Source organism: Tripterygium wilfordii, chromosome 15 (genome assembly GCF_013401445.1).
Source record: "Tripterygium wilfordii isolate XIE 37 chromosome 15, ASM1340144v1, whole genome shotgun sequence".
Classification (NCBI taxonomy): Eukaryota; Viridiplantae; Streptophyta; class Magnoliopsida; order Celastrales; family Celastraceae; genus Tripterygium; species Tripterygium wilfordii.
In genome coordinates, this window is record NC_052246.1 from 2,020,034 (window position 1) to 2,046,730 (window position 26,697).

Sequence of the window (26,697 nt, forward strand, 5' to 3'; positions counted from 1 at the left end):
CGCTCCTAATGTCCCTAAATACAATAATTGCATTAATTATTTTATTTGAGCACCTCCCTTTGGTCTTACTCTTGGCAAAACCACTTTGCTTCTAATGGGAAATGAAAATTAACTATTTTTGAAAAAGCAGTCCCCTAACAATGCATTCTTAGCTTTTATTGACACCTCATTGTCTTTATACAACATCTTTCCTTTTCAACTACCCTAATTGTCTCCCACATGCACAAATTATTTTGGTAAAAAGAAAATTATTTGAAACAGAAAATTTTCAATTTCAAAGAAATTAAAACCCTAAATTCTAAACTATAATAATAGTAATGCAAAAAAAAGAGGGAAATTGCCGATAGAAATATGGTAATTATACATATTCTCGAGTAATATAATTGGCGTACTTTCTCTAAATATTTACCGAATGACAATGTGTCAATATTACGAGCTAAACTAAACTAGGGTTTTTTAGCCTAATGGAGGACAGAAATAATTTGATTAGAACCAAATAAAAATTTTCAAATGAAATAATATAAGGTCAGAAATTTTTATTATCTTATCATCAGCAGCAGCAGATGAGATAATAACAAAATCCTAATGCTGATCCAAGAAATCGCTTTTTAAATTTTAACAGGGGAATAAATTTAGTAATTTATAAAACTTACTGAGTGACCTTTATTTTCTGCACGGTAGTAGCCGGCGCATGTGTGCGTATATACATACAGACCCCAGTTTTCCACGCTTGGATGTCTGAAACCACTTTTGCGTCTCCGTTTCCTTGTGAAAAGTGAAAACACCCCATCCCCTCTTTTTCTTAGCCTCCCAACAAATCCCAGAAAAACCCAGGGAAAAAAAAAGAGCAAAAATGTCTTCTCCAAGCAAACGCCGAGAGATGGATTTGATGAAACTGTACTTGATTCTATTGATTTTATGTGTTTTTGCCTTTTGGATGATCTGATTCTTTTTTTTTGGGTTCTATTTAATTTTGTTTGAGTGATTTTTAATAGGATGATGAGTGATTACAAAGTGGAGATGATCAATGATGGCATGCAAGAGTTCTATGTGGAATTCAGTGGACCGAAAGACAGTAAATCAATCTATTCCACTTATGTTTTTTGTCATGATCATTTTTTCACGATCTAGTTTGTAGTTCTGTGCAAAAGTTAACTCTTTTCATTGTTTTGTTGATTTTACCTGAGCTGATTGTTCATATGACTTTGCTGACTGATGCTTAGATTTAGATTTCTTAATTGAACTCCTTTAATTATCACTTAGATTGTTCATATCAACCTTTGATTTTTGCCCAATAGCATGTTAGATTTCTACTCCTTTTGATTTTTTATATTAACTGCAGTTATGGTGTTCACTGATTTTCCACTATGAGGATAACCTGATAAAAGTGTATTTTGAACAAAAGAGTTCTGATTTTGTTTTTGATTAGATTGTATTTTCGACAAAAGAGTTCTGATTTTGTTTTGATTGCTAATTTGAGTCTTTGACAGGTCCATATCAGGGAGGTGTATGGAAGATAAGGGTGGAGCTACCAGATGCTTATCCTTATAAATCTCCATCCATTGGTTTTACCAACAAGATCTACCACCCAAATGTTGATGAAATGTAAGTGGATTTTAGTATTTTTGTAAATTGAAGCCTTGGTTTTGTCTTCTGTGAATTGTGTTAGGACCTAGACATCCAAGGAGTTGGTTTTGAAGTATTCAATCCTTCGTTATTTGTGAGCTTAGGTCTGGTTCAGTTTGTTTGGATGTTATCAATCAGACTTGGAGTCCCATGTTTGGTAAGCAATCCATTACTGTCTTCCTTGTCTATAATTGATTCGCAAAAACTCTCGAATCAATTTGCTCTGCCTTTGGATTCCATTATTGTTCTATGATTAGTGGATTTGACAGCCAATTTCTAATTTTATTTCTTTAAATTTCTTTCCAGATCTCGTCAATGTGTTTGAAGTGTTTCTTCCTCAACTTCTTTTATATCCAAACCCCTCTGATCCATTGAATGGAGAAGCTGCTGCTTTAATGATGCGTGACCGCACTGCCTATGAACAAAGAGTGAAAGGTAGCTACCCTAAAACTAATAGACTACTTTGTACTGTGAGGATGTTGAGTCATAAGGTTTTTGGTTCTTAACTACACAGTTCAATGGAAGAAAGTCCACAGGGGCCACAAACTGGTATAAATGGGACATAAGTTGTTAGTGTATCTTACACGGCTTTATTCATTTCATGTGATAACTTTTAGAGGCTTGAAGTACTTACGCTGATGTATCCCTCGAAGATGTGGAATTTCTCCAAATAAACTTTACAGTTTCACCAATGAAAATTGCCGCATAATGCTTCCATCTTTCAAAAGTTAGGGAGGTCAAACTTGCATCGCGTTGCTCACACATTACAGATACTCTATTTCTGATAGTTTGAACCATTGACATCAAGGTCACTTTGGAGCAACCTTACTGCATTTACATGTATCTTTAAATCTCATTCTTAGGCATGTTGGCTCTTTGATATCTATATCCAGTTTCATTGGGGAGAAACTTATTAACTGTTAGGTTGAGCCTGGACTCCCTTACCACCATGCAATTACTCTGCCTCTACACTTTTTTGTCGCACATCTCTGACTGGCATACAGTATACCTGTTTTGCTTTCACTTGTTACAGTATCTTGCTCATTGCTTACTTGCCTTATTATTTTTCTTCTTTTTTCCTTCTTTTTTGGGTGTTGTTGACTTCATTCGATTTATTTGGATTAAAGAAATTATCTGTCTCCAACTCTCCATTGGGGTTTCGGTCGTTACTGTGATGTGCATTGTTAATCTAGTCATCATACACATAGAAAATGAAGTAGAATTTTTTTGTATCATCTGCAGCGATCAAGACACCATCATGCACCTTCTCTTTGTTAAATGGGTTTGGACTTTATATGTTTAAACTCAGTTTGTCCATTCAGCTTGAAAGGAATAAAGAATTTATTAGTGCTTTCATCTCTCATATGAGTAATTAATTACTATTGATTTAGAAGTTAGATGAAAGTTTTGAAGAGACAGACGAACATGTGACCCAATGGTAGAGTTGTAGGAGTGCAACCTAGAGATCACAGGTTTAATTCTTGGAAATAGCCTCTCCACATGTAAGGTCTATGTACATCTTGCATGTCCGCAACCCCGCCCACTGCGGTAGCCTTGTGCACGGGTGTTGTTTATCTTTTCTAAAAGTTTTGAAGAGAGAAAACACTCACAGCTAGTACGTCCTTACTGCAAATGTGGGGGGTGGATTACATTTAATCATTTTTAAACACTTACTTGGAGATCAGATTTAGTACGGCATTCAGTACAAATGATTGGTGATGGAAATTGTTTTTCCTTTTATTTCTTTGATGGTGATTGGTGAGTGAAGACTGCAATACAATATCCTCAAGAAGAGAGTTGTGATATATTTTGTGTGGTGTGGCATGAAAGATAATGCTGGCTTTCAATTTGATGCTTGTCTGATGTTGGCTTCAGTTCAGCCTTGTCTCAAAATTAACAATTCAGCCTAGTTTTGTGATAGCTCTGAACTGTTAAGAATTTTAGCTTCATAGGCATGTAACCATACCAAGGAGTTTGTTTGCCTATACATGAATGCATGGATGCCTGAAGGTAAAGCATAGTGATGATTGTCTTCTGAAATCCTTTTTCTCTTCACCTATTATCTGCTTGCGAAAGTTATAAAGGTTATAAGGATCCAGAAGTTTATGCTGTGATGCTGAAGTTGAGAAAAAATCAGTAGGAGATATACTATAATGAGAAGAGGGAGTTAAATAGACTTGTATGGAGATGGTCATAAAGGACATGTACTCTATGGGATTAACAGAAATTGTAGTTTTAGATTGAAAAGAAATGACTGAAAAGCCTCTTGTAGTGGATTCCAACTAACTTCTTTTATATATTCATATAGTTTACCCCAAATTGTTTTATGATGATGGCTTCAGCTGCTGTCAGCTAAATGAAAAGGCTTGCAGAGAATGTGCGCATAACAATAAGAAACAGAAGGAGCAATAGTTTGTGCATGGTTTTTTTTAAAAAAAAATTTATGCATGAATATTGTATGCGAATATTGCATTGATCTTTTTTTACTCGAGAATCTTTATGTCTTCGGATTAACAACATTGGCATCTATGCATCACAAGGTGAAGGTTCGCCGCTGATGGATAAATACCTCCATCTTCCAATATAGCTGTGTGTGTCCTGTTTTCAACAGCAATTTGACTGTTTGGGCCTTCCCCACAAACCTTCATTTTTTATTTGTTATATGCTGGATAGAGAATTTGTATCCAGCATTGTCAATTATGTATTCCTCATTTTAATCCTCGCTCCAACTTCTAATTAACATGCTTAGGTGATCATTTATGTTTTGTGCGTAACCTTGATTTATGAATGTTGTCTAGCCATTGCTTACACCTATTCCATTTTGCAGAGTACTGTGAGAAATATGCAAAGCCAGAAGATATCGGGGCAAAACCAGAGGAGGAATCTAGTGATGAGGAGCTGAGTGAAGATGAATATGACTCCAGCGATGACCAAGTTGCTGGAAAAGCTGATCCTTGATTGCATTTATTATGCTTTCTAATAATCCGCCTCCTGTACATGATGATGATATTCTGCTCCTGGAAAATGAACCAACAGAACTGAAGGCAGATGGAAAAATTCCGAACCCTTCTGTCTTTATTTTCCATGGATGAAGATATGTAAATTTATTAACAAGATGCATAATGTATCAGATATTCCGTACCATTAAGACTAAAGCATGTTGCTTTTCTATTTTAGTATGTTGCTGATGTTTATGGTGTCTCCTGGTCATTGTTGATTTCATACACCCCATCATGCTTCAGTCTGTAGTTTATAGTTTCGGCCTCAATAATGGATTGACAAGGACGACAGCCAGGGGAAGAGTTAAGAAGATCTTTGGCTAATTGCAAATGACCTCTGGAAACATATGTTCTTTTATTGATTTCTAGCATTGCATGATATGCCTTGTTTCTCATATCTTGGATAGCACATGGGAATGATTCAGAATATTTGAACCCACAATGACCTTCGGGAGGGCGAAGGAATTACTCCTACTTGTACTCTTCTGGTTGTCAATATTGCAGGAAGAGTTCTACTCCAGACTGCGGAGGCAAGGAATTTACATGCAAAGTTCTTTGATCATTGGATCCTCTATATCTCCATCTGAAACAGCCAGCTTTCCACAACCAATAACCACCAATCAAGTGAAAAAATGCATAACCACGACACCTTCTTCCCCAACTTCTTCGCCAAAACGAAATAGTGGTAATACAAGAAAGTTCAGTGTTAATGAAGATGTGCAATGTCCAGAATGGCTATCGCAAAAACTTTTCCAGAGACTGGCAATCCTATTTGGGTTGGGAGATTGGTGGAAGCTAGTATATTATGCTTAAAGGACCAGAGATTGGGACGATTTCTATGCATCATGTATCAATGTAAAGCATATTATTAACAGCATTAACTTATCTAAACAACAAATGACAAACTTTGAATGAAACTGAACAACAAAAATCAAGAGCACGTACGTTAAACTGAGGGTCTAACCTTCTCGAGTTTCTTTAGAATATTTCTTTCAAAATCCAAAAACCCAGCACCAACCAGATTATTCAGGCGGTCGTTTTCCGCATCCATTCTTAAAAACTCTTCCGCAGCTTGTGGTTGAACAGGCAAAACCAGCAGGGGATTGGAAAGACTCCCGCATACACTTCCAGTCGCAGCTAAAGCCGCTTCTTTTGTACTCATCACAACAAGTGCTGAACCTCTCTTCTTTGAACTCTTGATCACTACATCCTCCACCTCCCCAAACTCAGAAAACACCTCCTTCAATCGCTCCGCACTGTAATCCTCCTTGAACTCCCACGATACCTTCAACACCTTAGACTTGTCCAACCGGACCACAGCTCGGACTGTATTAGGCCTTACAGGAACTGCCGGCGATGGTGCCTGTCCTTTACAGCTATTCAGGGCACGAATTCTATCGATTTCCTCTTTCAATTTCCTAACAATCCTCTCCTCTTCACGTATGGCTTCGAATACCTGGTCAGGTACAAAGGCTGCACGCTCTCTAGCCTCAAGATCGGACACCATCTTGCGCCTTTTAGAGTCCTGCTGCGATTGCCGGTGCAACTGGTCGCGCTTGACTCGAAGCAGATCATCGAACAGCTTGCGGGCCTTCTCATCCTTAAGAATCTCATAAGATGTTTTGAGTTTTTGGAAGTTGGCATGTGCGTATGGATCATCAGGTCTCTTGTCTGGATGTATCTCGAGAGCTTTCAATTTGTAAGCCTTGGAGATCTCCTTCTCTGTCAATTTCGCACCTTCTTCACCGGAAGGTAACCCTAAGAGGGCGTAGTGATCAACAAACTCTTCCTTCATCGTCTGAATTGCTATTTCTTCGATGTTTTTCTTCGATTTCTCAAACCACAACACTTCGATTCACAACAAAGAAAGCCTGGTTGTTGATCGTAAGATATAGAGATTGGGAATGAAACAGACAGAGTGCTTGGTTTAGAAAATTGAAACGACTAACGGTAAACCTGTAGGAGTTGGAGATTCTGGTCAACCAGTAGAAGGCCCAGGCCCAGGCCCAGTAAGTGGCTCTTACTGAGCCCAAACTTGTATGCACCGACCCTTGACCCAAGCCCACATTCTTAGAAGCTTGAGCCATTTTGTTTAAACAGAAATAAACAAACCAAAAGAAATACATGCTCTTCATATGGTTTAGAGGTCCAAAAGAAATACATGTCAAGTAGTTTTGGATACGCGAATGGTGTTGGTTTGGTAACGTGCAATGCTAGTCATGCTCTCCCGTTAGGGTTCAATCTTCTCCAGACGTAGTCATGTAGAGATGTTAAAAAACCCATAAAAACCGAATCGATCGTCAAACTGACTGATTGGTTGGCTATTTTAAAATAAAAATTACATAGAACCAACCGATAACATACCGAAATAATCGTCGATAACCGACAAATTGATCGGTTAAATTCATGTAAAAAAAACTAGAAGAAAAAAAAAAAAAAAACCGACCGTTAACACCCCTATCCAGAGACATGAACTCACACATAAATTTTCTATGAACTTGCATGACATGCGTAGTTTATGATTAGTGCAAGCATAATAGATTTATCGGGTTCGCAGCCAAATGATAGTAGCTGGTCCCACTGTAAAAAAAAAAAAAAAAGTGTTGGATACCAATAAACACTTCGAAATCTCCAAATGAAATGAGCCTAGCAGGCAGACCAGTCGATCCCGTTAAGACACATCCAGCCCATTTAGGTGGAGTTTCCACCACTTCAGGGCATGCAATTCAAAAGCTTCTCTTACTTCTGATAGAATGACTCCCACAACCTACGGAAGTCCTGTACATGCATATCCTTTTGAGTGTCACTGTTACATGAACAATGAACCCTTCAGAACTGAACCATACATCTTTTATTCAGTACAAACTTTGAAATAGCATCTTCAAGATTGTACTCATTTCGATTCTCCGGTGTCCATGTTCTTGCATCCATTCTGCATTTGCAAATAGTTAAAAGAATGAGAATATAATTTCTAAATATGTAATGTTAAAAATGATGTAAGTTCTCATCCTCCTTCATCCTTATAGGACTGTTGTGAGTATCATATCATAGTCTGGTGGCAACCCCTTGTTCATAAACACATCATAACATAATCAGTCCAAGGACGTCGTCCCCTGAGGCGTACCAGATGGGCAAACTTGGATTGCCCTAAAATTGCCTTCCTGTAATGATTGCTGCAATTTATCAAAGAACCCAGCAACACCATCGCTGTGCAAACAAATTTGTCACTGAAAGATCGAACACCATAGATCTCGATCTTCAATGTTGTGGAGTAGTAGTATGTTGAGCATCTCTTTGTCGACCTTCCACCTACAGCTAATGCAATGTATTTACATATAAATGCTGCTAAGGTAAAATTAATGGACGAGGAACGAAAATAAATGAGCCTATCTTTTGATTTTTCTCCTGTGTAAGTAGAGAACGCCATTAAAAATTATCTATCTGCTAACTGAGCGATCAAATAACACATATATTAGAGAACAAGTATTTCTACTGTGTGATAGATCAAGAGCTCAAGAGTGCTCACACAACGATTAATAGACTACACTCAGCACTCAGCAGTATAACTTGTTTTGCTAAATAATTAAAGCATATCTAAGCAAAAGAAATTTATATTTGTGGGCATCTAGCGGATTTGAAACAAAATATAAGCACATGCAAATCAATCTCAGGCATTGCACAACACATCCACACAGAGGCACACGAATGGGTATATAAATCTGTTAAATGGGTACTAACAGTGTCCCCAGAACTGAACCTGTCTACATATGTTGCCAGAAGATTCCTATTGTCAGCGGTGTACTAGTTTTTATGGATATCTCTTTGAAGATCCTCGAATCGCAAAGAGTGCAGCCAATAACAGCATTCCAGACTAGGAATCTGAAGGGGTCTCCAATCGAGGTTGTATCTGTATATTTTTGAAACTGAGTACTAACCTGCATAGAAGGTCAGTGGTTTAACCAAAAGAAGATACCTTCTTGTCCTGGGGTATCCTCTTTAAAAGATGCAGCAATCTAGTTTAGCTTTGCACCTGAAATAGTGAAGCTAAACTCCTGTAATTACAATGGTCATCACCCAGATAAATATACCATTACGGATCCGCTGTGTATTGACACATGCAACATGTTTGAATTGCCCTCTATGTCCCAAAAGAGTCGTTCACAGCTGTAAATACAATCAATGAGAGAGCTCATCTAAAGAAGAATCAAAGAGATATAGCAAGCAATAAAAACAAACCGAGAATCATAATAAATGAGAGTTCCATATTTACAACTACAAAAAGGAAAAGATTCATAAATGTAATGGCATCTCATTCAGAGATAATTTTCTATATTAGTTCCACTGAAATGTTTACAGAAGTTTATTTGAGAACTTTGTATGATTCTAATTTAAAATTTCTGACAATGAATATAGAACCTATGGTGAAGTATGGGTTTGAACATTTGCGAGAAGCCGGGTGAGTTTGCCGAGAGTTTCACGAGCTGCTATGGTGTCTGGATGGTTCTCACCACAAATTGAAGTCCTAATGAAAATGGCCTTCCTAATTAGATCATCCCCTATGTCAAATTGTCCTCCTCTTAACATTAGCTTAGCCCTAGTTTCTAGCACTGTGGCCCTCGATAGTGCCAGCTCCTGCCAAAGGCATGGATTCAGTTCAGCATTGGTCTGGATAGGCCTCCAACAAAGTGACTTATCCAACCACTTCTCTACTGGGGCAACAAATGCTTGGTCTGCGGCTTCCAAGGCATTGGTGCATAGGCGCAGGAGGTCTAAAGCAGCCCTACACCGAGAGAACGTAATAAATGTTCGGATGGCAAGAGGCAAAAGTACTTCTTTGACAAAGTATAATAACTCCGACACTTTCAGCTCAACACCTTTGGGGTCATTACCAAACCCAAATATCAAGAAACATGCTGCCCATATATGTTCAGAATGATGGTATATAGACCCACGATTGATAACTGTTTGAACCATGGCAATAGCAGTACCAAAAACTCCTCTCTTTCGAGCATAGAGCTTGATGAGCTCATTGAAATAGATATAACCTGGCCTTGTGCTACTTCTTGCAATATTGAATCGCAACAACATGGAAGATGCTTCTACTTCTGATCTCTTGGTGTATGATGAACTAAGACCACAGCTTAAAGAACGTAACAATTTTCTCCACAACAATGTCCCTTTATGCTTCTCAGGAATTCTGTGAGCAGCTAGGGCCAATAAGGATACTGGAATTGCAGCAGGCGCAAACCATCCACTGGCTTGGACCATCCTAGTCGCCAAGCTCATGGGACCATCCGCATGATCAAATATAGAGAAGCATACCTCAAAGAGTTGCAATAGGAAAGTGCTTCGCATTAGTGAATGAACTTCTCTACCACTCCATGACAAGTCCCTCAAGGGCATTCTGTTGATGGTATCCAAGAGCCTGCTTGGGTTGATAGGGAGCTCGGATAAAATTGCTCCCACAATGGCAAGGCCCAAAGTCAACCTTCCCAATTTGTCCTCAATGGCTCTCAAGGCATCAATTTCCGTGATTGAGTAGTCTTTGGCATTTCCCTGCATTAAAGTCATTGCCTCTACCCCAGACAAGTACGATAGCTTAAAAGTTTCCAAATTCATCACACGAGGAAGCCGCGTGGATATTATAATGTGGGTTTCTCCGCCAAAACGAGGAAGAAGATCCATCACAAGTTTGTGATCCCACCAATCCTTTTCACTTTCCAAGTTATCAATCACAATCAAAAATGGTATGTTTCTCATGAGCTCCTTGCGAACTCTAGAAATGGCCGCCTCTTCCTGCTCTTCAAAGCTTTTGAACCGGTTTCTCTCTGAACAGTTTTCAACCCCAACATCAACTTCTAAAAATGACCACAGGTTCAGGTAATTCTGCCGAATATACCTGCTTCCCCCTCCTATCCACAGAACCATTTTATACCTCTGATGAAATCTGTAAGCAAATTCCAGAAGAAGCTCTGTCTTGCCAATTCCGGAGTCGCCTGAAACACAAGCAATGCCTTTCCCATACAAAATCTTTGTTGACCTTTTCCTCCTCGCATACCGTCCACTACTTTTTGGTCTTACCTGGTGCTGCTTTGGAGAATATTCATTGCTTTGCATCTCAATCTCTTTTTCCGACTCTTTCCATATGACTGGTTCTTTACCCTTTTTGCTGCCCCTTTCCCATTGCCTATCCCTGCGTCTCTCTTCCATAGAGCTGCTCCTACTCCAGCCAATTGTCAAGTTTTTTCTCCTTGGCCTAGCCTTGAGTTCAAAATAATCTCTTTCAGCATCTCCACTTACATCGCCAAAAAGTATAAATTCCAGCTCAGACAATTCTTTCTTCCTGCCGATGAAGTTTTCATTCCTAGGGAATGAAAACTCCTCTTTCTCCACCTTTTCTCTCCATTTGGTCAACCGTTCTACAACACTTCTCCTTCCTAACTTCATTGCAAGTAATGTGACAGCCCTTAAGATATAATCTCTCCAGTTACCATCGTGGGCATCCAGTTTCCACTCATCAATCCGAGAGAGGTCATTAATGGCTTCTTTCCACTCTTTCTCCAACCCTCCATATAACAGCCACAACTCACCCCCATGCTTTTCCCACAGCTCTCCCCTCTTCTCAATGATATCTCTGGCAAGGCAATCACCTGGACTCAAATCAAAGAATATTGGGACCAAATTCTTTTTCCCAGAAAAGAATCGCAGTTCCTCAATGGTATACGGGTTTCGGAAAGACTTCTTTGTCAGGATTACTACCCCAAAAGAAGAAACATCCATTGCCCTCTCAACAATTCCATGTTTGCGAGAGTTCCTACAACGTGCTCTATCAGACACAAAGCAGGTCATGCCTTGGATCTCTAACTCAGCTCGGAGCCAATTGGCAAACCTCAGTAATGAAGGTTTGCGACCATGCAAACCTATGAACACATCACAGCTCCTCAGTCTGTTAGAGGAAAGTGAAACAGAAGCAGGAACATAAGATATTTGGTGATTCCTCCCATGCTGTCTATGCTTCTCTCCAAGCACAGAATATCCATGGTCATGAGCATGGCTGTAACTAGATATCATGCTGTTTCCGATCCCAGTTGAAGATGATACATTATCAACCTTCTGGAAATCGCTTGCGATAGAAGTGACAGGAATTGGAGACATGTCGGGCCAGGTATATCTGATATTGGCAAGAGATTCAGGATCAGGAATCCCCGAGCTGGAACTAAGAGGATCACCACTCAATTGAATGTTGTCGCATGGGACATCAGACCGTGTACATGATTGTTGACATGATGGTGATCTTGGAGAAATGAAAGGTGACTGGTTTGCTGAAAAGAATGCCGAAGATGACGAAGACATATTCCTTATGGTCATTTCCGGCAATGACCCAAACCTGCTCCTATCTTCTTCAGCGTCCATGTTACCAACTTTCCTTCATTTCAAAGAATTTGAATCCCATTTATGCATCCTAGATTCAAGATGCCACTCTGAAATAGAAATAACGGCTTGAATCAGTAACATAAAGGCATAAAGTAAAGGCGGAAAAATTCAATGCATCATCATAATGTCGTTTTGAATTTCCAAAAATATAGCATTGCCAATCTAGTAAAAAAATCCCACTATAACAAAGAAGATGCAAAGAGTAACAGAAAGAAGTATATTCTTCACTTGCTTTCAAGCAACTAGCAAAGATAGGGAGACATCAAGTAAATTGGCTCCACACCGCAAATCCACAAAGTTACAATTATGTTCAAAACACTAAAGATTCGAGGAGAAGTAAGAACGATAGGGGCAGAATAAAGTGAAAATGAATAGAAACAGCATAATAGCAAGCAGAGATTCCCAAGTTACATCCTTCTAAGGTCCACAATTTGAACATGCTACACCTAACAAGAGATATCACCCACTAACCAGATTGAACGAGAAAAAAAGTACAGTGACTATCAATAGAGCTTGAAGTTTGGGGCATTCTAGATCTAATATAACTATCCAATATACTACAGAACTTACAACCCCAGATGCCCATTTCTGATTTAAATACAATAAAATAACATTTGAATGGTAATTCAGATCTGAGAACTCACTTGGTTTCAAATCTCAAACTGGGTATCATAGATTTAATCTTTTGCCACCATATACATCAACCCACTACGTCAAACTTAAATACATATTCGATGAAGGAATTCAAATTTCACGGAATCCAAATCATTCTGAGCTGTCCACAATCACTACAATGAACTTAGCCAACCTGCAGAGGAGCAAGAAAAGTGACTCAAAGACACATAATTGCCAAAAAACAACACATATTTAAGCCATCGCTAATGATTCTTCAATCGCTCGAGAGAAGTACTGAAAATGAAATAAAGAGATAGGGAGATTGAGAGAGACAGAGAGAGAGACCAATCGTCGTTCTCTCTGCTTGGAACTGGAAGTAATTGAGGTTTACCAGTTGAAGATAGATTTGTCAATTCATATGATAGAGACCCAGTTTCGAAAAGAAGCTAGACAAAGGCTGAAGATTTGGATACAAGCTTTTTGCTTACCTTCTCAATAAATAAAATATAAATCCACAAAACTCAAGTAGCTGTCTCTTTTGCTTTCACTCTCTCTCACTCATCCCTTTCGCTGTCTAACTAAAAAACTCTGTCTCGCTCTGTCTTGACTATCTCTATATTATACGTACTGTGTCTGAGGGGATTGGTGTGCAAAGAACAGGAGCACCGTTGAAGAAATGAAAAAGGGCCTCTCCAAAAAGGTCTGATCTTGACGAGGTATGGAATGGTAGGCTCCACCTGACAAAAACGCTGTCTCTCTCCCTCTCTCTTCAAAACTGCGAGAAATGGAGAAAAACCCACAGCGGAATTTTGGGTTTTGAATTCATGGTTTCACACTGTAATTGCTCATCATCTCGGTTCCAATGGATTTATTTATTGGCCAAGTTTATCTATGCTTACGTACAGTGAGTCACCATATTGTATCATATTTATTTATTTATTTATCATCTTTAATTCCCAATTATAATTTATAAACAAAGCTAAATTTGCACAGTTATTTTATTTTTTTCCAAATTTATAATAAAATTAAAATTAAAAATTATTGCAATTTCAACTTGAATTGCTGTTAAAATTATGGAAGATTTAAAAAAAATGCAACTTTATTTGGCAAGAAGTGAAAATAATTCCCTAATGAGTGTAAATTATGGAGAGACAAAATCTACTAACAATAATGGCACTTAAAAACAGGCTACATTTGTGGCAAAAACATGTCTCATTTATAAGGCACATTTTTTGGCTAAAGTTAATCACTTGTTCCTTTTTATGTAATGGTGTTTTTAACTTTGCCTTTCTCCATTCACAAGGACATTTTGGGTTGTAAATGCACAAATATTGTTTTACTTATATCACTACATATAGACTCGAGAAAGAATAATACCTCTATGATCACACGTTGAGTTTCGATCCAGCTTATCACTATCGGCAGATGATAAACTTATGTACATACAAACCTAACGATCATAGTTTAGACGGTTAAACCCATATTGAATATCCAAATTTTGTTTGGTGTCGTTCATGCTTATCAAAAAAATCTATTTGTTACTTAGACACACCAATTGTTATTGTGTGTGTGATACACACATAACGTTTGCTCTCCCCATAAATCAATGATATATATGAGATAATAACATCTCTATCTACCACCACAAAAGGAGTACTGTTAAGTTGACTTGAATGATATATTCTGAACTTGGCCCCCCTCAACATAAGTCCAAATACACTCTTTAGATACTCACTTGGAAGCACATGCTTACATGTGAAAGATATACAAGGCTTTGATTTATTCACACACAACCATCAATGGCTTGGATTTTGACACTTGGTTTTTGTAAACCCTAAAAAAAGTGTGAAAATCCAGGCCCCCACTCTTGTAGACAGCTCAAAGAGTACAGCCTCATTGATCATTAACAAATATAAATTATTTTTTATTATACTGTGTTTGGTAGTTGGGCATAAAAACTTGTAATATATATCTATCCATATGTGGTGTGTATATATATATATGTTGGTTTGTATATGAAGAACTCAAAAGATTCAAGTGGGGGCATGGAGAAGAAAATTGTCAACATCTTAAAGGACGGTTGATCAATCAAATCCATGTACTGATGTATGAACAGTTGCTGTCTAGACTGGAACAATATATGCATATGTGGCCAAGGCCAACCAGCTTAACATTATCAACTTTGGAAAAATATCATGGGAAAATTTTTGTCACCGATCATATATACCCAATACATGTCGGGTAACATAGAAACAATGTCTATATATATATAATAAATAAATAAAATTTAAGAGAAACACATATTAATATTATCCTTTCTTGTATATTATTTATATAATACAATAGGCCCACGTATATATGATAATTTCACTTCAAAAATATAAATTTGAGTATATGTCTTAACCATCTAGATCGATGGAGTCGTTGGCGTTGGACATTTTTAGTAGGAAAAGTAAAAAAAGAAAAGAGAAAAAAAAAGAGAACAGTCTTAACACAAGGGACCATATCATAGGTATATAAATTAAAATGATTAACCTTTTAATCTACTTCAATTAGAAAGTCCAAAAGCTAGATTATAAAATGTAATAAATTATATTTGAAAAACAGCAAGGTTTGTGCACAAGAATAATACACCTGGAAAAAGGGACGTCATCGCTAATAATGAGGCCCATAACCAGGAAGCTTGTTGTGCTTGGAAAAGGAATTGCTGGAATTATTCCAGCAATTCCACCAGATCTACACCATTGAATGGTGTGGGTGTAGTGTTGTCAAATCAATGCATTATTGCATTGGATGGTGTAAATCTGATGAAATTACTGGAATAATTCCAGCCCCCTATCCCGCTGTGCCTGGGGTGGCTAATCTTAAACATAACCTAGGTGGCTAATCTTATTATATACAACTATTAATTAATTAATTAATTAAAAAAGATTGAAACCCTTGTAGGCATGCGTACCTTGTAGTATATTAGCATTTATTATCTGGCTTCAATTTCAATGGCAACTTTTAGCCCTCCTTTATATTTTTTAAAAAAGCAATGTGAAAGCTTTAAGAGTTTGGATTCAAATTAAAAAGGAAAATTAATGAACATATATACATAGACTTTTGAATGTTGTGACCAAATTATTGTATAATCTAGCTAAAAAGCCTATGGTTTGTATAGGGACATACTAAATCCCTCGAGGGGAAAACCTAAGATATTGTCATGGTCAATTGTGAGTTGTTACAATTAACATAAACATACCATATAATCAACACACACACACATATATATATATATATATATATATTATGTAGTAGGGTCTCTATTTTCATATATTATATTGATAACTAGAGTAATACATTTTGAATATCTTGATATCCTCTTGTAAGTTTGACCATAGAGTAGAAGCAAGGGTCATAGGCCTTTTGGTTTTTGACCAAATAGACCAAAAACGTTGTTTAGGAATGTAAATGTTTATTTCAACATCAATGTCAATAATGGAAGCTTAAAGCAAGCCGGGCTTTATTGTGTTGGGCCTGAAAAGGTTGGTCCAATTATAATAAGACTTTTTTGAAATTAAAGGCCCAAGGCCCAATATAGAGTTGGATTATTTTTCAAGCTAACGGAGTTTATTATGTTTGGAAAAAGAAAAGCTGGCATACTATTGGCTACTAATCAATTTCCTACAAATATTTACGTCACAAATAACGCACTCACTCTCTTTGTTCTACTCAAGGAAATAAGGAATCATCCGTTCCTTCCTGTGTGATCGTCGAATCTAGGTTTCGCAACGCAATCTCTTTATCTTCAATCATCGCTTGAATTTCCATTCTCGCTGTTTTTTTTTTAAATTCTTGAAACCAGGTTTGTTTTGATTTTTTTTTTTGGATTTTCGACCGTAATTTGGATTATCCATCAATCCCTTATAAAAACGAGTGAACGACCCAGTGTGACTTATTTGTGCTGTGATTTCTTTTGAGGGTTTCTCACTTTCTCTCGTTTGTGGGGTTTAGCTATCTGGGTATCTTTTATTTGATCCATCCGTGGTTTCTTTTGTTACTTGGTGTTTGACTACTAGTGTTATATACGATTTTATCAGTTGAAATGGCTCGGTTAATTCTTCCTTGCAAGAGTTCGCGTTTGGCAAAGACCAGTCTATTGGGTTTTATCTCTTCAGCTCCTGTGATTACTCATATCCTAATTTTACACTTGTAATTATATGCTTGTTTTCTTCTTTTCGCTTGTGTGGTGTGTGTGTTTGCTGATACAGGGTTATGTATGTTTGTTTACTTTTCTAAGATGTTTGATCGACAGTGGAGGATTGTATGTGTTCTTTCTTTGTCCTTATGTTTTTGTTATTATTATTGCTCCTACCTATTATGGAATCAAATATGTCCTCCCAGTATTTTTACTCTCCGTCGTGAAGTTAAGGTTTTAGTATGCCACACAATTGTTTGTTTAGTTCCAGGTAACGCCCTTTAATCATTTATATGCTTTATTTATTTTGTTGTTCGCAGATTCAAGCTACTTGCCAATTTAGTTGGGTTCAGAACTCATCAAATAATTTCTTCAAATATAGGCGTTTCCTCAGTTCACAGGTCTCTGCATAGTTCCGTTTCCCGATGTGTCTTTGCAGCTATTGGGTTTTCAATCCTTTTTTGGTCCCAACTGATTATCTTTCATTTCAGTTTAACTTGATTGTTTATTTTCCATTTTTCATTTGTAGGCCCCTTTGCGAAGGAATTGCCGATTTCCTAATCCTTCACCATTTGTACGTCGCTATATTTTCTATTGAATCAAATTATATTTGTTGGTGAGCATTCATTTGCACAGACACACACAAGCAACAACATGCATTGACATATGTACTATGCATAAGCGCACATCTTGACTAGACAATTGGTTAACTTTCATGGATGTTGCCTTCATTGCTTCGCTATTTTGATCAATTTTACTAATATTTTGGTCCCATTTCTTTACATCAGAGGGCTAAGGAAACAAGCAGGAGGTTTCTTTGTTCTGTTGCCACAGAAAACTTACCAAAGCAGGTCGAGGAATCCAAAATGGATACGCCAAAGGAGTTCTTTTTGAAGGATTACAAGTTACCTGATTACTATTTTGATACGGTATCTATGAACTTATAAATGATTTGTGGAGTCTGGTCTTTGCTTCTGTTGTTGTGTACTAATGGACCTTTTGTTCAGGTGGATTTGAATTTTTTACTGGGTGAGGAGAAAACAATTGTTAGTTCAAAAATAATTGTCTTCCCCAGAGTTGAAGGTAGTATCTTTTCCATTCTTTCCTTTGAATTTGTAATCCCACTTATGGGACCCTAGGAATTTTTGTATCTTTAATACCTTTGTAGTCTAATGTCGATCCTGTGTTCATAACTTTCTTATGGCTTGAGTAGGACAGCCTGAAAGAATTCTACCTTTGATATCGTAATGAAAATATCCCATTTGGAAAAATCCATCAGGCTTGTTCCATATTCTGTCTTAAAAATAGCGTTGTTATGTGATTTTCTGTTCTTCCTTTGCAAATTTGATCTAGAATGTTACTTCAAAAGAATTTTTTTCATGGTGATTATTCCTATTTGTCATTTACTGCTTTCTTTTAAACAGATTCTTCTTTCCCTTTAATTTTGGATGGACAAGATCAAAAGCTACTTTCAATTAAGATCAACAACAAGGAACTGAAGGTACCGTGTGATGCCCTTCCAAAATACACCTTTGGAGTACTGCTTCTTTCCTGGGTGTAAATTGATTGCCCAAAAATTTTCAATGCATTTTAGATTTTTTATTCGTTCACTCCATATTTTTTGGTTGGAGATCTGGATATAGGGAGAAACATTTGGTCTTTTTAGCTTATATTCTAATATGCTTGAGTGAATGGAAAAGAAGACATGGGTTGTTCATTTGTTTAAATTTGTTGATTGATCAAACAATTGTTTAATTGGGAGTTCGAAGTACTCAGGCTAGGTTATTTCAACCATACTAGTACAGCCAAGGGATTGAATTTGGACATGAGCTTATTTTATTTGTCTTTTTCTCTTCCTCCTCTCTTCAGAATGCTTAAGGATGCAAAGCTCCACTTTTTTGTGGAATATGTATAGATCCACTGATCTCCTCAGTTTTCTTCCCCTTTTGGCTTTTGTTTGGTGGGGGGAGAGAGAGAGAGAGAGAGAGAGAGACTGAGACAGATTATTTTTGCGATGTTAACTTGGTGTTTCTTTTTCCTATCTAGGAGGAAGACTACCAGGTGGACTCACGTCATTTGACACTCCCATCACCACCTGCTAGTACATTTACATTGGAAATTGTTACTGAGATATATCCTCAGAAGAACACATCATTAGAGGTGAAAATGTCTTTCTTTCACTTAGAAATTGTCCTTGTAGCACCTATTGTCATATTACAACTAAAAATAAAATTTTCTTTCTTTGCAGGGGCTTTACAAGTCATCCGGGAATTTCTGTACTCAATGTGAGGCCCAAGGTTTCCGGAAAATCACATATTATCAGGTTCGTTTGTTGGAACAGTTTACAATTTTCGTGAATTTTCTTCTAAATATCAAACTAATATTGTTCATATTTGCATTTATCTTGCTAATAGGATCGGCCTGATATAATGGCAAAATACACATGCCGCATAGAAGCTGACAAGTCTTTGTACCCAGTGTTGCTATCTAATGGAAATCTCATAGAGCAAGGGGAGCTCGAGGTGAACTTCTATTTCACTAAAAGGGCTTCCCAGCTATTCACCCATTTTTTGCTATGCAAATTTTATTGTACCATTATCATTTCTTTTTCTTTTTTGGTTTCGTTGTAGGATGGAAGGCATTATTCCGTATGGGAAGATCCTTTCAAGAAACCTTGCTACTTGTTTGCCTTAGTCGCTGGACAGTTGGAGGGCAGAGATGACACATTTATCACCCGCTCGGGTCGCAAGGTGTCACTGAAGATCTGGACCCCTGCACAAGATGTAGCCAAGACTGTACATGCGATGTATGCACTGAAGGCAGCTATGAAATGGGATGAGGATGTCTGTATCTTTGTTTTTGAACCTTCTTTTTATTTTTTTTGAAGCAAAAATAACTGTTTTGGGGTGTTTTCTTTGTATTTTGTGTGTGTGTATTCTGGAATCTTTTTTATTTATTAATATTCATTCTAAAGTCTACTATGCTACCATGTGGCTCTACAAACAGGTTTTTGGTCTTGAGTATGACTTGGACCTCTTCAATATTGTGGCTGTTCCTGATTTTAATATGTAAGTTTCATTTTTTGTTTACCTTAAAAGGGTCGTAGTTCTTTGTGGATATCATGGTGCAGTGATCTTTTGCTTCTGAAGACTCGCTTTCTGATCCTACTTGTTTCTCAATATTGGCAGGGGTGCCATGGAAAACAAGAGTTTAAATGTATGCTTTCCTCTTCAATAAATAATGTCTTCTTGCTGTCATTGTTGATTTATTTTTCCTCAATTTGTTATCATTTATGTGTATATTGGAACAGATTTTCAATTCCAAACTTGTCTTGGCATCACCAGAAACTGCCACGGATGGAGATTATGCTGCAATTTTGGGAGTTATTGGCCACGAGGTTGGTTATATATATATATATATATATATATGTCTATATGTCTCATAAAGGATGGCATGCCGATTTCCTTGCATCTAATATGTATGAGTCTTATTTGTAGTGACTTGAATTTCATTTTCTTTTCTATCATGCAGTACTTCCACAATTGGACGGGCAACAGGTTGGTGTATATATTGATATAGATCTATCAGGTTCTTCCATGTTTATATGGATTTTTGTTGCCGTTCCTTTCTTCTATGATTTTTGTTCCTTTCGTTTCTTTCACATAATGCATCTGTATATTTTATCAGATGTCCCAGACGGGACACATTATGTATCTGTATATTACTATAGAACCTTTGTTTTTTTATATGTCAATTGGAGTACATTATGCATCTGTATCTTACTATAGAACCTTTGTTTTTAACTATGTTGCTCTTGGTTCTTATCTTTGTGGATTTGTTGCTTTTACCTTTTCTTAGGTGACAATATTTGTATAACAATAATTTTATTACAAATTTCAAATATGTGATGCAAGTCCAGTGCTAACTAGTACTACTGCAGAGTGACATGTCGCGATTGGTTTCAACTCAGTCTAAAAGAAGGTCTTACCGTTTTCCGTGACCAGGTACAGTTGTCTTTTCTTCAGTCAGTGAGTGGCAGTTTAATGTTGCAGTAGTATCGTCTTCATTTTAGCTCTTCAACGCATGACATTCCTTGTCATTTTAGGAATTTTCTTCTGACATGGGGAGCCGGGCTGTGAAGCGGATAGCTGATGTTTCAAGGCTTCGAAATTTTCAGTTTCCACAGGTTTCTTCTTTTCTTTTGTTTCATGTCTTTAAGCGACTTCTTATGTCTCGTTTTTTCAGGTTCTTTAAATGTAGTTGCTGCTAACTTGAGCCATCCAAATTAGTTATAGATAATGCTTGAGACACCAAAAAAGTGACCCCCAAAAAACCCCATTTAATGTGGAGTGTTGGATGTGAAGTGGACCCTATATGTTTGTTTTTAATCAATGGCTATTTTAATGCCACATAGATTTGGGGGACTTTTGGGGGTCTCTAGCATTGTCCATTAGTTATCTTCATGTACAAATCCATCTCATTGGTGGTGGTACATCTATCTAGGCTCTAACTTAAATCCGTACTCCATTTCCTTAGGATGCAGGTCCCATGGCTCATCCTGTTCGGCCTCATTCTTACATAAAGGTCTGAATTGATTTTCTTTACCTGGTAGTTTATTCTTGTCAGCTTATCCTTCTTGCTCTTGGTTTTTACGTTTTTGTCTTTTCTTTTAACAGATGGACAACTTCTACACAGGCAAGTTCATCATGTTCACTTTTACTGAATGCAGAAGTTTTTGTGAACTGCTTGATTTTTGGTGTCTTAAAATCTTCATTGCTTTTGACTCTCGGATGTTTACTTATGCAAACCATGCTGAATATTATTTTGGTACGGGCCTTCTCGACAATGTCAACTCATAGTGACGGTAGGGTTCAGAAATTTGTCATTTGATCTCTACGTCCATTTTTTGTCCATGTTTTGTTGATATCTAATTAAACTTTGTTGACGTCTTGGTTTTTCTTTTTCTTTGACAGGTGTATGAAAAGGTTTGACTTTCTCATGCCTTTATATTTGTGGACAAGGATGGATGACAGGGCAATGTCCATTTTTTAAAATTCATTAATGGTCCATTCTTATTGTCCAAGTTCTCAGGGAGCTGAAGTTGTCAGGATGTACAAAACTTTATTGGGGAGTCAGGGATTCCGGAAGGTAAAGTTTGAGAATGTTTCTAAACCTGGTTTTCAATGATGTTTTTCTGCTAATTGGAATTAATTAGTAAATTTGTTGTCTATATTGCTTTCGCTTCTCAGGGCATGGATCTCTATTTTAAAAGAAATGACGGGCAAGCTGTAACCTGTGAAGACTTTTTTGCTGCCATGCGAGATGCAAATGATGCTGATTTTGCTAATTTCTTACTATGGTCTGGGTCTCTTTATTTTCCCCCCTTTTGAGTCTCTCTGACAGTTTTTATGCCTTTGCCTTTCAATTTAACAAAAAAATTATAGGTATTCTCAAGCTGGGACACCCCTTGTGAGCGTTACTTCATCTTATAATGCTGAAGCCCACACTTTCTCCTTAAAGTTTAGGTATGCATGCTAACAACGTTTTTGTAAGATATAATCATGTGACGCGTAATGCAACTCCACATTGTCGGGCTAAGATTTTGTACTTCTTGTCCTTCTCCAACCGCGATTCCACTTCTAGAGGCTTGTGGATGGGAGTTGTTTAACTATACCATTATAATGGCACATAACATTCTACTTGGTGGGCCTTTTTCAGACAGGAGCTGCCACCAACTCCAGGGCAGCCGATTAAGGAGCCTATGTTCATTCCTGTGGCAGTTGGTTTACTGGACTCGACTGGCAAGGACATCCCTCTCTCATCTGTGTATCATGATGGGATTTTGCAGTCTCTTGCAACCAATAATCAACCAGTCTACACTACAGTTCTTCGAGTAACCAAGGTCAATTAGAAATCTTGTTTGGAAGTAACATTTGGTTCTCTTATTATCAACATAGCTATTTTCAATGTTACCTGTGTTAGACTTTGGAATGGGTGTGGATTGTCTTTTTCATTGTGATTTTCAAATCTGAAGAGAAGGTTATCTTATAATTCTAATGCAACATCTTGTCCCTGATGAAAAATTAAGCGGACAGTAGGCCATATTGTAGCCTTCTATTTATAATGTCAGCAGGAATTGGGGAGGTGAATTTCCCGAACAACTAGCCAACTCTTTACTATCTCGAAGTTTATAGTGGAATCGGTTGAATGAGGCAATATTTTTTTCTGTAAACAAAGGGTATTACATGTAGACTTTTAGTAAAGCCAAAATCAAATGAATATATGTTTGCTATGCTTAGATCAGAAGTTTCTATTTTGCCCATTTTTTAGAGGTACGATCTTTGCCTTGGTGCCTTATCACATCGAGCAAATTGGTGACTTTGGAGTGTTACAGGATTGAATCTCTCAAGCTGTTTCAAAATGAGCTTTATAATAGAATCTCTGGGCTATACTATACCTTTTGTTTACAAACTCTATTCTTTTGCTAATCTTTTCAGTGGCAATTGACTACAGCTTTTTTTGTGTTTGTGTTGAGCAGAAAGAAGAAGAATTTGTGTTCTCTGATATATTTGAGCGGCCAATTCCATCTTTGTTGAGAGGTTATAGCGCTCCTATCCGCCTTCAATCTGATCTCCCCATGGACGATCTGTATTTCCTCCTTGCTCATGATTCAGATGAATTTAACCGGTTTGTCATTTTCGGAGCTTTTCAAAGCATCAGTACTTTCTTTGAAAGTCAGTGACTTGCATAGAATTGTTTATTCCCCTGATTAGTTTCATGTTTCAGATGGGAAGCTGGACAGGTATTGGCCAGGAAGCTAATGCTTTCATTAGTGACCGATTTTCAAGAAAACAAACCATTGCAACTGTATCCTAAGTTTGTAGATGGATTCAGAAACATACTCAGTGATTCAAGCCTTGATAAAGTATGTCCACCTCACCGGTCCCTCTTTTTAGTATTTAGTTTTATGGTTTAGTCCCTTTAGGGTCCTAGGGTTCGGAAACATACTTGGTGATACAAGCTTTGATTAAGTATGTCTATCTCCCCAGGCCCTCTGTTTAATATTTCTCTTTTTTTTTGGTGTGATGAAAGGGGCATTTAGTGTGTGCAAAATCTAATTTCTACTTAGCTCATCAACTGTAATTGCATTACTTATGCAGGAATTCATTGCAAAGGCAATAACCCTGCCTGGTGAAGGGGAGATAATGGACATGATGGAAGTTGCAGATCCTGATGCAGTTCATGCTGTTAGATCTTTTATCAGGAAGCAGCTAGCCTCAGAACTCAGAGCAGAATTTCTAAGTGCAGTACGTCATTTATGCGGTGTTACATGAAATTTGTTAAATTTCATTTCCGTATTCGGTTTCTTTACATTTTAATCGTCCTTTTCCTTTCACAGGTCAAAAGCAATAGGAGCTCAGAAGAGTATGTCTTCGACCATCGTAATATGGCAAGGCGGGCTTTAAAGAATATTGCTCTTGGTCTGTGTTGCTTAAAATTGTCGAATATTCAGAATGAGCCTGGTTTAACATCTGTAACTAATCTTATCTTTGCTTCAAACTATCGATAGCATATCTTGCATCACTCAACGATCCAGAGTTGAATGAGCTTGTGTTGCACGAATACGAGACTGCTACAAATATGACAGATCAATTTGCAGCCTTGGCAGCCATAGCCCAGAATCCTGGTAAAGCCCATGATGATGTTTTGGAGGACTTTTACAGTAAATGGCAACATGACTTCCTGGTAATTCTCGAGCTCAACAGTCCTTTGTTGTTTCATGAATGAATTTGTCAATGTCTGGTTTTTTTTTTCCTTCCCTGGTGCATTTTATCCTTTTTCTGTTGATGGGAGGCAGTTGAAGGGCAAAAATCTGCAGGGGCTTCTGGAGTTACCTTCAGTTTGGGATGACAATGAGATTAGGCTGCAATAACTATATTTTGAGTAACTTACATCACAATTCACAAATATTGTTGAAGTTATCTGTGCCCAAACTGTTAAAAAAATCGAATGCATCAATTGAAATACCCTAAAATATGGTCATTGTAAGCTCTATGTATTTAATCCATTGTCATAATTAAACATGTGTACTTGTTTGTTGTCCCTTTTCTATTATTTGTATTAGACCTACGGAAACTATTACTCTTCTCAATGCTGGACCTAGTGCACTGGTTCTTCAAAATTTCTGTTAAAACATCTTCATTGATTTGTTAGGTTGTCAATAAATGGTTTGCCCTTCAATCCATGTCTGACATTCCTGGTAATGTGAAGAATGTTCAGAACCTCTTGAATCATCCGGCGTTTGATCTGCGTAATCCAAACAAGGTAATAATCACACTTTTTCTCTATCCCTGCCTTGTGTTTGTGGCATGATTTAATGTGCATCCTTTGGTTATCAGTCTTAATGCTTATGTGAGTGAATTTTATTTCTCGTGGTGACATAGGTATACTCCCTCATTGGAGGGTTCTGTGGTTCTCCTGTGAATTTTCATGCGATAGATGGGTCAGGCTACCAGTTCCTTGGAGAATTAGTAGTGCAACTCGATAAATTGAACCCTCAGGTTTGTTATGGATAATCCCTTAAAATACAAGGGTTATGATCATGACTACTAAATGAACTTGTTTGAGCCAAATAATTAGCACTTTCCCTTCTATTATCTCTCAATATCTATGGATTGCAGGTGGCCTCTCGCATGGTGTCAGCATTCTCAAGATGGAGGCGCTATGATGAAACCCGGCAAAAGCTTGCCAAGGTAACATATTTAGTATTATGTCCTCCACTTTACCATGAACATAATCTGGTAATTATGAGTGAATACAAGTATTGAACCCAATGAAAGTTGACTCAAAATGATAATTATCTTGTAACCTCCTGCTATTAGCTCTGTCGTTGAATAAAGGGCTTGGTTGTTTTGCAGGCACAACTGGAGATGATCCTGTCTTCTAATGGGCTGTCGGAGAATGTCTTCGAGATTGCCTCAAAAAGCTTAGCTGCATAAACTCCTTAATTACCATATGGCCTGCCGTTGGTTTTTCGTAATAAGAAAGTATGTGTTTGCGTTGTTTTGATTTGAGGATAACAACGATAACTATGATACAAGGCTTTGGACATGTCAATCCATGGAATCAGTGCAGTGAGTCTGTACAGACCATGCGCTATGTGCACAATGTACCGTTGAACCTTTTGGGAAGACTTTCTTTTACTCTTTGTTCAACGAGAAACTCATCAAAGACACTATCACATTAGATCCCGTCCTACATGAGAAATCTCGAGCACATGGGACGGACCCGAGTCTCCCGTCCCACATGCAGTAGACAATTACAAGACTGGCCAATGGGGGCAGAAGTGCTAAAGTGCTTGAGCTTTGTGATATCGACCTTGTTTGAACTGGATGGTTATTGCCTATTGGTTTGCAATGTGGGCATCCACCTAGTCCCAACTATCATTGCAACCAAAAGTTTGGGGCTTAGTTCATCGTAGAAGTCTTGAAATAGAAAAAGCATGCTCCTTTTTAGTGAGTTTGTTCATAGATATATCATTGTTTATCAAAAAAGAAAGCCTGAACATCTACATTATGATTAGGCTTTTTCATAACATGTAAAGTAGAAATCTTTTTCAGGCAGAAGTGAAGGAAAAGAAGATACCCATTAAAGGTAAAAAAAATCTTTCTCTGGGCTGGCATGAATGAAATCTAGTGTGGAAACCTCATAAAGAAACTGTCAAAAGCCCAAAAAGAGTTGGGACTTGGGAGAGCAGCCGTGCAAGTCATAGCTTTTAAATTGGTGGGTAAAGGGGGAGAATTTTTTTTGGGGGAATGGGGCCCACTCACTCTCTCTTTCTCT

The 26,697-nt window shown here is 37.5% G+C and overlaps 4 protein-coding genes across 8 annotated transcripts; 2 read left to right on the forward strand and 2 right to left on the reverse strand.

Moving 5' to 3' along the window:
* The first annotated feature begins 728 nt into the window (after positions 1–728).
* Positions 729–4,825, forward strand: LOC120016999 (ubiquitin-conjugating enzyme E2-23 kDa-like). Its single transcript, XM_038870031.1, has 6 exons — positions 729–897; positions 996–1,075; positions 1,491–1,605; positions 1,731–1,783; positions 1,933–2,061; positions 4,454–4,825. Exons 1-6 carry the CDS (start codon positions 854–856, stop codon positions 4,582–4,584), a joined length of 552 nt encoding a protein of 183 aa, XP_038725959.1. The 5' UTR covers positions 729–853; the 3' UTR covers positions 4,585–4,825.
* A 646-nt stretch (positions 4,826–5,471) lies between these two features.
* Positions 5,472–6,557, reverse strand: LOC120016998 (dnaJ homolog subfamily C member 17-like). The gene has a single exon (XM_038870030.1). It carries the CDS (start codon positions 6,418–6,420, stop codon positions 5,572–5,574), a length of 849 nt encoding a protein of 282 aa, XP_038725958.1. The 5' UTR covers positions 6,421–6,557; the 3' UTR covers positions 5,472–5,571.
* A 2,363-nt stretch (positions 6,558–8,920) lies between these two features.
* LOC120016073 lies at positions 8,921–13,481 on the reverse strand. 4 transcript variants are annotated; one of them, XM_038868654.1, is made up of 3 exons: positions 13,163–13,481; positions 12,704–12,867; positions 8,921–12,106 (listed from the first exon to the last, which is right to left on the reverse strand). In XM_038868654.1, exon 3 carries the CDS (start codon positions 12,036–12,038, stop codon positions 9,042–9,044), a length of 2,997 nt encoding a protein of 998 aa, XP_038724582.1. In that variant the 5' UTR covers positions 12,039–12,106; positions 12,704–12,867; positions 13,163–13,481; the 3' UTR covers positions 8,921–9,041. The 4 variants fall into 4 exon arrangements, with proteins under 4 accessions (XP_038724582.1, XP_038724585.1, XP_038724581.1 ...); XM_038868657.1 differs by lacking the exon at positions 13,163–13,481 and adding an exon at positions 13,066–13,137; XM_038868653.1 differs by lacking the exon at positions 13,163–13,481 and adding an exon at positions 13,020–13,081.
* A 2,874-nt stretch (positions 13,482–16,355) lies between these two features.
* On the forward strand, positions 16,356–26,070 carry LOC120016068 (puromycin-sensitive aminopeptidase-like). 2 transcript variants are annotated; one of them, XM_038868649.1, is made up of 33 exons: positions 16,356–16,439; positions 17,175–17,255; positions 17,384–17,428; positions 17,643–17,783; positions 17,862–17,937; positions 18,279–18,355; positions 18,901–19,014; positions 19,103–19,177; positions 19,269–19,376; positions 19,485–19,697; positions 19,861–19,922; positions 20,043–20,070; positions 20,165–20,251; positions 20,386–20,411; positions 20,795–20,858; positions 20,960–21,040; positions 21,391–21,438; positions 21,531–21,549; positions 21,714–21,718; positions 21,828–21,839; positions 21,946–22,002; positions 22,104–22,213; positions 22,299–22,379; positions 22,573–22,756; positions 23,393–23,541; positions 23,641–23,779; positions 24,015–24,161; positions 24,254–24,335; positions 24,425–24,600; positions 25,069–25,179; positions 25,299–25,415; positions 25,536–25,607; positions 25,773–26,070. In XM_038868649.1, the coding sequence occupies exons 4-33, from the start codon at positions 17,721–17,723 to the stop codon at positions 25,851–25,853; spliced, it is 2,664 nt and encodes an 887-aa protein (XP_038724577.1). In that variant the 5' UTR covers positions 16,356–16,439; positions 17,175–17,255; positions 17,384–17,428; positions 17,643–17,720; the 3' UTR covers positions 25,854–26,070. The 2 variants fall into 2 exon arrangements, with proteins under 2 accessions (XP_038724577.1, XP_038724576.1); XM_038868648.1 differs by lacking the exon at positions 16,356–16,439 and adding an exon at positions 16,687–16,839.
* The last annotated feature ends 627 nt before the right edge of the window (positions 26,071–26,697 follow it).

Bases quoted from the DNA above. Each gene is read 5' to 3' on its own strand.
- LOC120016999 (XM_038870031.1), top strand. From the start codon at position 854: ATGTCTTCTCCAAGCAAACGCCGAGAGATGGATTTGATGAAACT. The intron at 1,076-1,490 runs GTAAATCAATCT...AGTCTTTGACAG, and splicing joins ATTCAGTGGACCGAAAGACA to GTCCATATCAGGGAGGTGTA. The intron at 1,784-1,932 runs GTAAGCAATCCA...ATTTCTTTCCAG, and splicing joins GACTTGGAGTCCCATGTTTG to ATCTCGTCAATGTGTTTGAA.
- LOC120016998 (XM_038870030.1), bottom strand. From the start codon at position 6,420: ATGAAGGAAGAGTTTGTTGATCACTACGCCCTCTTAGGGTTACCTTCC.
- LOC120016073 (XM_038868654.1), bottom strand. From the start codon at position 12,038: ATGGACGCTGAAGAAGATAGGAGCAGGTTTGGGTCATTGCCGGAAATG.
- LOC120016068 (XM_038868648.1), top strand. From the start codon at position 16,762: ATGGCTCGGTTAATTCTTCCTTGCAAGAGTTCGCGTTTGGCAAAGACC. The intron at 24,336-24,424 runs GTCTGTGTTGCT...AACTATCGATAG, and splicing joins TTTAAAGAATATTGCTCTTG to CATATCTTGCATCACTCAAC. The intron at 24,601-25,068 runs GTAATTCTCGAG...TTGATTTGTTAG, and splicing joins AATGGCAACATGACTTCCTG to GTTGTCAATAAATGGTTTGC.